Here is a 9942-nt window from a genome sequence, read left to right on the forward strand (position 1 = left end):
GTTTCCTTGCTTCCCCAGGAGGCTATTGTAGTTTTAAGAATGCTTGATAAAGTTCTCGTAGGTGTTTGTCTCTGTCTGAGAGATTGGAGCAAATGCGGTTGTATCTTAGGGCTTGGCTGTAGACAATGGATCGTGTGATGTGTCCTGGATGAAAGCTGGAGGCATGTAGGTAAGTATAGTGGTCAGGTTTCCAATATAGGGTGGTGTTTATGTGACCATCACTTATTTGCACTGTAGTGTCTAGGAAGTGGATCTCTTGTGTGGACTGGTCCAGGCTGAGGTTGATGGTGGGGTGGAAATTGTTGAAATCCAGGTGGAATTCTTCAAGGGCCTCCTTCCTGTGGGTCCATATGATGAAGATGTCATCAATGTAGCGCAAGTAGAGGAGGAGTGCTAGGGGACGAGAGCTGAGGAAGCGTCGCTCTAAGTCAGTCATAAAAATGTTGGCATACTGTGGGGCCATGCGGGTACCCATAACAGTGTCGCTGACTTGAAGGTATAAGTTGTCCCCAAATCTGAAATGGTTGTGGGTGAGAACAAAGTCACAAAGCTCAGCCACCAGGCGTGCCGTGGCCTCATCCGGGATACTGTTCCTGACAGCTTGTAGTCCATCCTCATGTGGAATATTGGTATAAAGAGCTTCTACATCCATGGTGGCCAGGATGGTGTTTTCAGGAAGATCACTGGGAGTGGCTGGCTCACTACAAAAGCAATTTCCCCTCTCTTGGTATTGACACCTCCTCATCAATTATTGGGAGTGGACCACATCCACCCTGACTGAATTGGCCTTGTCAACACTGGTTCTTCACTTGTAAGGCAACTCCCTTCTAGTCATGTGTCAGTGTATATATATGCCTGTATCTGTAATTTTCACTCCATGCATCTGAAGAAGTGGGTTTTTACCCACAAAAGCAAATGCCCAAATAAATCTGTTAGTCTTTAAGGTGCCACCGGACTCCTCGTTGTTTTAGTGTCTGTCTCACTCTCTCAGTTAGGGCCTCTAGATGCTACCATGATATAATGAAGCATGACTCACCGTGTTCAATCACCAATATATCAGCTAAGCCCGGGATGGCATCTGCCAGTTTGCCCAGGAGATTAAACATAGACAGGCTCCCTCTCATGGTGGCTGCCTTAGATAACTGGGAAGGGAAGAAAACAAACCACCAATAAGGATGTGTCCCAAAATGGGAAACACACACAAAATGGTGAACTCCCCTCATGGTGCAATGAACCCCTCAAAATGGGACCTTCTAAGACAGTGGAACCCCCTTAACTGTTCATATTTGTTTGTCCAGATAATTGTCCTTAAACACATCCACCAAATCTCCCGGCAGTAATCTCCTCCTGGTTTCTGCCCTGCTGCTGCACCCCCAAAGCTGATGGGTAGGTGGATGGGGGAGCTGGCTAACCCTCTCCGCATCTCTACTGTCTCCCAAGCTTCTGTGCTCTGGGGAAGTCTGACATTTTGTGATGAACCTGGCAACGAAGAGAGCACAAGCGAAGGGAGCAGGCCTGCCAAGCAGCTCCAGGTCTGAAAAGCTGCCCATATTATTGCTGCAGTAATGGAGGGAAAAGAGAAAACACAGAGGATGCCATGTTGCCATGGTGGAGGGGATATGATGGTAAAAATTCCAGGGCAGATGTCAACCTTGCCAAAGTCATAAAGGCAGTGGCAGCATTTAGGACATTCCACAAGAGCTCATTCAGAATATTTTGTAACTTTCCATATTTTCAAACTTGGGGGACCAAAGGGAGCAAGGAAATAATCTTTACTGACCTCTTTCTGGCTTTCATCCAACACACAGTGTACATACTGCTCCAACTTCAGCTCCGCCACAAGTCGCACCAGAACTGAGCAGAAGAAACAGGATCAGTAACAATAACACACACCAGAGTTTACTCAGAACACATCTTCCACAGAGCTTTACTGAGCAGGTGGAGTATTTGTTTAACGCATATGTGGGTGCTTATAAAGCAGGATATTCCCTTTGCTGTTATTTGATATCCCTCCTGACCCAGTTTGATCGTTCTGCAGTGAAGTCATAATAAACCCTGCATTAGTGACTGCCATCTGTTTACAAGGATATTAACTTCCAGTCACCAATTCAGTGTCAGGCTATCAAGTAAGGAAGAGATATCAGGCTGGAAAAGAATTAGTCCCTTGTTCAAAGCACAAATACACTCAATAAGTAGTGCATAGGGTAAGTTTCCCACACTTCCTTTCTGAGATTAGATCAGAACACAGTTGATGACCAGATATAATTTGAGGGGCCCTCATCTACTACTAGGCTCTTCACTAGTACCTGAGGGCCTGTTACAGCCCAAGCTGTAATAGCCCAGTGGACAGGGGGCTGACTTATAACTCAGGAGACCTGTGCTTGAGTCCCAGCTCTGCTGCTGGGTGAGTGCTACCAAGCCACTTTTCTCCCTCCATTTCCCCAAATGTAGGATGATGAAACTGACCTCTTTTGTAAAGTGCTTTGAGAGCTATTTACACCTGTTGTGATTATTCTGCGTATCGAGTCCTATTTCTACTGCTTGATGTTCCAATTGTACCTTGCCACCACCTCAGCACCAATTAAGACCTATTATTTTTTGCTCACAGTAACTGCAAGAAAACCTTATTCCATCCGCTCTAGTGACGAGGAGGTGGAATAATGGAAATCAACAAGAAACTAGGTTCACTAGATGCCATTTGCACATCATTTTAGGCTTTACTAACAAAACAACCAGTGAGTTGCATGAAGCAAGACAACTGCTTTCCCAGTTAAAAAAAACTCTATATAACCTCTTGTGCCTATTGGTCACCTCTTGCCTGATATGAAGAACCAAAACAATTTCTGACATGTTTAGATCACAGGCTTTTCATGGGTATAAGGAACATTCAGACTGACTTAAGAGGTAAAAGTTTTCCAGCAGACAACCAAACAGACAAAAAAACTATTATGAGGGTAATACAAAGAAGATGGAGTCCGGGTATATTGTTTGATATTATATGAATGGTTGTTGTGGGTTTATCTTGCTCCCATTGTGTAGTTTGTTTAGGGAATATGTTTTTATGGAACATACTTTTTCTGTTTATATTGTTAGGGTATTCAGTGACACATTAACAGTGAAGGGTGGTTAATCCTTTGAATAAGTTACCAAGGAACATGGTGGATTCTCCATCTCTTCATGATTTCAGATCAAGACTCTGGGCCTTTCTGGAAGATGTGCTTTAGCCAAACACAAGTTATGGGCTCAATGCAGAGGTAACAGGTAAAATTTACCTTCGATATGCAGGAGCTCAGAATAGATGTTCTAACAGTCCCTTCTGGCCTTAAAATCTATGAAAACCTTCAGGTATGAGGCACCAATAAGTTAAACTGTTTTACGGTTTGGGAGTCTGCACATCTCAGAGGATTAGTAATGTGACAAAGACACTTTACCTCTGTCACCATGTCAAATCCAGCCCACATTCCTACTGACTGAAAATTTATACCCTCTCTGAAAAGAGCTGGTTATTTTTCAGTTCAGCTCTTAAGATTTTTGTGAGAAAGACACCAGTGGTAGCAGAAATGCCAAAGATTAAATGAGCTGTGGGTGTGCTTCCCCCAAAAACAACTCTTAGAAGACTTCTCCTCTCACTGTGCATGCAAAGCACCCTGGCAAGGAGAGGGAACAGCTGTTCTCTTCAATTTGTGAAGTTGCTGAGACTCTCACTATCTGCATCCAACCAGATACAGTAGATTCCTCTTCCCAACCTGCCAGTGAGACTCAGAACCTCCCTCTCACCTTCAGTGGGTAGATCCAGTGCACTGCTGTCTTCTGCTGTATGCAACATCCCTGAAAGATCAACTCACATATAAACCACAATTACGTAATATGTCCCTCATTTGAGATCATCAGTGTTGGGGCTTGATTTTGAAAGGAATCTGGGGACTTTTCGGGACTCTTGCATTTTCCCAATTTATTAGCCCTGCTTCATGTGACACCAACCTGTCTTTCTGGTCAAGAATGGGAGGACATTACTCTTTGGGAGCAGGATACAAGATGCTCCCTGTATCCAATTCACAAGAGGCTGAAGCATACAGCCTAACTTGTAATCTTTTAACTTGCTTGCTGTGTTTTTATTTTTAGGGGGTATAGTGAGATAGATAGATATATTTTTTTGCTAAAATAATTGTTTCCACCCACCTAAGTACATACACAACCCCCATCACCAGTGCATCTGAGTGTCTGTGACTGGTATTATTAAATCCACCTCACAAAAGTCTGTTTCTAGAATACTCACAGCACACTACCCAGAATCCCAGAAGTTACAGACTGTCAGATCAGTCTCTTATGTTCTACCCACTCCTGCCATGAACAGTTTTGTTCCTGTTCCCTCACAGCAGTGAACACTGCCAAACAGATTATTTAGCCTAAAATTAAACACTACCCGTATTAGAAGTCATTCCTGTTGAGACTATTCCAGAGGTAAACTGAATCTATTGTTACAAAACTGTTTATCATAATCTTTTATTTTCACAACCAGAACATAAGATTTGGCCATCATCCCACCTTTTGCTGCACCAGATCAGACTACTAATCTTCCCACCTCCTTCCACATTAGATCAGAGCATTGGTCCACCACAATCCCTTCTTCTGCCAAACCAGGCCTGTTCCACCAACATTTCTAGTTCAGTATTTTGCTTCTGATGGTTCAAAAGGACAAAAACCCTCCACATAAAACAGCTGATCAACTGAACAATATTGAGACACTGGGTCTGGTGAAAGCAGTTTTATTTCCTGCCTCATCCCATCCCCTCTACATCATAGGATCAATTACCTTTATTACTGAATATTGTAGAGTTAGATTCCTTTCACTTTCCAAGTTAAATTCAGGCTATTCATGCCCACCACCATGGCCCTTCACAATACCCCAGCCTGTATTTCTTCCCTTCTTCACTTTTAACCTCCCTTTCTTCTGCCTATGTTCCTCCCAAAACGCCCTCCTTTTTTATCCTTTTCTAATGTTGTATTGATTTAGATTAAATAAATGGGCTAAAGGTGTTAACATAACCCAGTCACTGTCCAACATTAAACAGTATTAAACCAGGTGTGGGGTTTGGTATACAGAGACATCAGCCTGCTTAGTACCATGGCAAACATACCATTACATTTTAAAAAACTTTTAAATTAAAGATAAAGCAAAGAAAAGAAAACAGTTAAAGGATTTGAAAGGTAAAGTATTAAACAAGGAAAGGAATCTGGGGACCTTGTTTATTTTAAACAACTTTTGTTGTTGTTTGGGGAATTAGCTGGAGAGAGTTTTTAGAAGGAAAAAAAAACCCCTTTGTTTGGCAGTTTTTTAAATGGTAATAACTGTCCTTTTAGGGACAAGAGAAGAAATTGGGTGAGAGAGGCGTAAGCTGTTGGTGTTGCTGTTGTTGTTAACATTTGATTTTGTTTTATTTTAGGTGATGTTTGGGATCTAGTTGGAACCAGTAGAGGTGGCAATGTCATTTGGGGCTCTTTTTCGGCCTGGTTTGGTCAGGACATTTTTTAGGATATGGACGATGAAAGCCCGGGATCCCTGTAGAGCATCGGAGTGGCAGCCATGATGGTGAAGCTTCATTCAGTAGCCAATTTTTCTTCCAAAGTGTTTTAATTTAAGGACCACATAAGGAGTGTGTGACATTCTGTACCTCGTGGGAACACCCTACACCCCCATGTTCATCCTTATAATATGACTGTGTGGCATCTAATGCAAAGTTTGTCATGTCAGGCGTCTTCGGAAGGCTCATGATGCACTGACATTGTTGTTAGTGATTATAGTAATTATTGTTAATGTTATAGGTTGTAATTTCATGTATATAGTTATGAGGCTGAAAACGTGTCCTCATAGCTTAAAATAAGCCCAGACAAAAACTCTCCAAAAGCAGAGGGGCAGTTCACACCTCATCAGGGCATGTATGGGATGAACCCAGCCTCACAGGAACAAAGGACACAGGCCTAGGCAACAACAAAGGATCTGTTGGACTCTCAAGTGAGTCACCCCCCTTCCTTTGGTCAGTTTGGGACTGTGACGAGGTAATGCTCACCTGACTCTGAAGTGGGGGGGCAAAGCCAAGAGGGAAGAAAGAACATGATAAAAGGGAGAGACGTTTGCCATGCTCTTCCTCTCTCTTCCACCTATATCTACAGACACCACACCAAGCGACTGAAGCGCTGATCAAAGGAGAGAGCCTGGCTGAAGAGCAACCAGCCAGCCTGTGGTGAGAAGCATCTATGTTTGTAAGGGCACTGAAAGTGTTAAAATCAGCTTAGAATGCGTTTTGCTTTTATTTCATTTGACCAAATCTGATTTGTTGTGCTTTGACTTATAATCACTTAACATTTATCTTTGTAGTTAATAAATCTGTTTGTTTATTCTACCTGAAGCGGTGTGTTCGGTCTGAAGCCTGTCAGAGACTCCCCTTGGGATAACAAGCCTGGTACATATCACTTTGTTAAACTGACATATAAGCTTGCAGCATCCAGCGGGCATAACTGGACACTGCAAGACGGAGGTTCCTAGGGTTGTGTCTGGGACCAGAGATATTGGCTAGTGTCCAGGAGTGGGGGTTGTCACAGCAAAGCAGGGTAAGGTTGGCTCCCAGAGTCAAGGATTGGCGTGAGCTAGCAAATCATTTCCCTGGATAACACCAGGGAAACATCACGAGTGGTAGGCAGAATAGCCTATCTCATCATTATTTTGTCCACCAATTAGACCTAGATTTTGATACATCAATTTTGGTTTACTGATTTTACATTTTTTTTTTAAACACCATCCTTGAGTTACATCAGTAACCTTTCAGTTTAGAATAATTCCGTTTTTCTGTCTCCCTTTCATACCTTTTCCCATTAACATTTGTTCTTGATAGGTTACTGTGACATTTTAGGAACTTTCACATACTTTTTACAATTGAGTTCTTCATGATGTACATTTGTAGGGCCAATTATTACAACACCACATTGGTCGTTTTGCCTTCCCCATGCTGCTGCCCTTACCTCTGGACCTCCCTCCCACAGCTAGTGTACCAAAAAAACCAAAATCAGATCATTCCAATCCCTCTTTAATACTTATTATTATTGATTATATGTATTACAGTGACACCCGGAAGCCACAGTTAGGACCCTATTGTGCCAGGCACTGTACAAACATACAACAAAAGACAGTTCCTGTCCCAAAACCCTCTCTACAGTAAGCCTTCCAAAATATAGAGAAGGAGTATTTTTCATGCTATTGCCTGTTTTTAAAGCACGCATTGGCCCCCTAAGTTATTGGATCCATGTGTGTTTAGTGTTAGAACTGTATTAGCTAGGTCTGAATTGTCTGTAAACTCCTCAGGGCAAGGGGTGCTTCCTTCACATTTGTACTGGGCCAAATGCAGACTGTGCTTGGTATAACCTCTGTGAATAAAATTATTAAAATCTACAAAGCTGTGTTCCTAACAACGCACAGCACCATATGTACAAACAAAATGGGAAAACACCACTGAAATTATTCAATGTGTCAGGATAGAAGAACGAGAGGGAGGGATCTTGAGAGGTACTTTCCCCTAAAGAGCAAGAAAAATCTCAAGTGTAAAGGAGATCTGGGGAGTAACCAGGCAGAAACAGAGAATCCAATATATTCGTTCACTGAAACAACCAGCTTTGGGACTTCTATTCACCGCATCCCCCACCCTTACTATTCCTTGCTCCATGGGCCAACATTCCATACCAACTCTTCCTGCAAGGGCTATGATGCAAACAAAAACTGATCACGCATATGCTCTGGCCAGCAAAGATCATTGCTGGAAAGACACCTCCCCTAATCCCTTAGAATATGCTGCTCTACTGTGAAGCTGATTGGAAAGGAGCAGGTGAATGGCCCTAAACCTTCAATGAGAATTTTTACAAATTCAGAGATGTGGGCTGCAAAGGTATCATGTAGATTAGTGTTTTGGATATTGTGCTATTAAACCATGCAATGTGTTCCTTCTACCCAGCCCCTCTTTGGTTTTGTACCACTTCATCCCAAAGCTGCAGTCCCACCTATTCTATACCTCTGACAGTGCTGTGGCAGAACAGCAGTGCATTCTGGGAAGAGACATAACCCCCCAAAAGCTCTGTTTGTAACAAGACTTTAAAAAGGAGACAAAAGAGAAGAGGAGCACAATCCACACTGACATGCTGGTTCTGGCTCCAGCTGGATGAGAAAAATTCACATGCTCTATATGAACTGGCACAGGTATAGTGTTTCTCTGGTAGTGCAGTATTCATGACACAGAGCTTTGAAAGTCAAGATGGGGCAGATAGAACCAGGGAACACTGAGGCAGAGGGATCCCAGAAAAGTAAAGATCAGCACTGCCTTCCCCCATGAGCTGTATTAGTTAAAATAAAGGGGGTGCTCTTACCAAAGAGGGTTCCTATGAAATGAACACATACCCTTTCGTCCTGTGCCAGCAGCTGAATGACTGGCACGGCATGCCAGGCCAGGACATCACGGAAGCAAGACAGCACATGCTTCTTGCGCACCAGCTGAAAGTTAAAGATGGAATGAAAAGTATCACTGGTGATCTCCTTCATGACATGCAAAGGGGGGTGAAGAAGACACTAGGCCAAGGGGACAACAGCCCGAGCGATCCGAGCTGGAACCCAGAAACGCAGCATGGCAGGGCACTAGACCTATTCCCACACCAGAGACCAGGACTCAAGACACAGAGACCATCCCATATTAAAGTCACCTGGGAGGAATGGGCCGGCAGGGGGCGGGGCCGGGCCGGGCCACCAAGGCCCCGGGGCGATACTGGCTGGGGGCGGGACTGGACCGGCTGGGGGCGGGGCGGGGAGCCGAGCCGGGCCAGGACCGGCTGGGAGACCCGTGTGGGGACGCGCAGGGGGCGGATGTGGAACCTGAGACCCCGCTCCGCCCCCAGCGGGCGGTCCCGACAGGCGGGGCCGGGGCGCGCTGGCGCGGGGAGGGCCCGGCCGGGCTCCGTACCGAGGCGCTGCTGTCCCCCAGCGTCTCGATGACGCAGGCCAGGCAGAGCGGCGGGGGCAGCAGCAGGAGCCAGCGCGGGTCGTGACGCGCGTGGAGCCGCTCGCAGACCAGCAGCCCCGCTTCCGCAGCCGCTTCCATCGCGCGCTGCCCGGGCCTCGCAGCGAGTAGGCGTCACGTGGTTAGGAGTAAGAAAAGCACAGAATTGGCGGGGAAAGTCCTGCGCATGCGTAACTGGGGGGGCGGGGTTTATTTTTGGCTCATGGGGAGAAGCCGAGTGCGTACCGAGCACGTGCATCCCGGAGGTGAGGGCGGGGCCCAGGGGAGGGAGGCAGTTGATTCCTTTCTGGCGCTCTCTATTCTTAAAAAGAAGAACAGGAGGACTTGTGGCACCTTAGAGACTAACAAATTTATTAGAGCATAAGCTTTCGTGGACTACAGCCCACTTCTTCGGATGCATCCACGAAAGCTTATGCTCTAATAAATTTGTTAGTCTCTAAGGTGCCACAAGTCCTCCTGTTCTTCTTTTTGCGGATACAGACTAACACGGCTGCTACTCTGAAATCTATTCTTAAAGGGCCACACACATCACCCTCCGCACCTTTCTTCCCATCCCCAGTCTGAGCCCGCTCCCTAGGGGAGCCACTGCCGGCCGGACTGAGGCACCCATGCAATGCGCCTGGTGCCTGCCTGGCGTCATGGGCAGCTGGGGGGGGCCAAGAGGGGAGAAGGGATCTGCTGGGGAACCTAGAAGGGGAAAAGAAGCGAGTTCCTGGAGCAACGCCGCATGGGGGGGGGGGGGCAGCCTTAGAGCAGAACCCCCGCCCTCGTGAGGGAGGGAAAGCTGATATGGGTCCAGGGGGGTAACAAGGGGGAAATGAGAACCTTGGGCAGGGATCCAGGTGGAAAGATCAGAAACAGTGAGGGAGAGATGGGGGGGGGGGGCAGA

The 9942-nt window shown here is 45.7% G+C and overlaps 1 protein-coding gene across 13 annotated transcripts in view; it reads right to left on the bottom strand.

The window, feature by feature from the left end:
- MEI1 (meiotic double-stranded break formation protein 1) overlaps nucleotides 1-9264 on the bottom strand; it is a 56059-nt gene extending 46795 nt beyond the window's left edge. For 9 of the 13 annotated variants that reach the window (XR_010591784.1, XR_010591782.1, XR_010591781.1 and 6 more), the window contains exons 1-5: nucleotides 8997-9263; nucleotides 8410-8533; nucleotides 3778-3828; nucleotides 1781-1854; nucleotides 1037-1142 (exon numbers count right to left, since the gene is read on the bottom strand). Coding sequence is in view for 7 of the 13 variants with exons in the window: in XM_065563050.1 (XP_065419122.1) it covers nucleotides 1037-1142; nucleotides 1781-1854; nucleotides 3778-3828; nucleotides 8410-8533; nucleotides 8997-9134 (493 nt within the window). In the remaining 6 variants the exon portion in view is untranslated. Of the gene's footprint in view, nucleotides 1-1036; nucleotides 1143-1780; nucleotides 1855-3777; nucleotides 3829-8409; nucleotides 8534-8996 lie in introns of all 13 variants that reach the window. The other 4 variants (XR_010591783.1, XM_065563038.1, XM_065563060.1 and 1 more) reach the window with 3 other exon arrangements.
- Between the last annotated feature and the right edge of the window lie 678 nt (nucleotides 9265-9942).

This window comes from Chrysemys picta, chromosome 1 (genome assembly GCF_011386835.1).
Source record: "Chrysemys picta bellii isolate R12L10 chromosome 1, ASM1138683v2, whole genome shotgun sequence".
In the NCBI taxonomy this organism is placed as follows: Eukaryota; Metazoa; Chordata; order Testudines; family Emydidae; genus Chrysemys; species Chrysemys picta.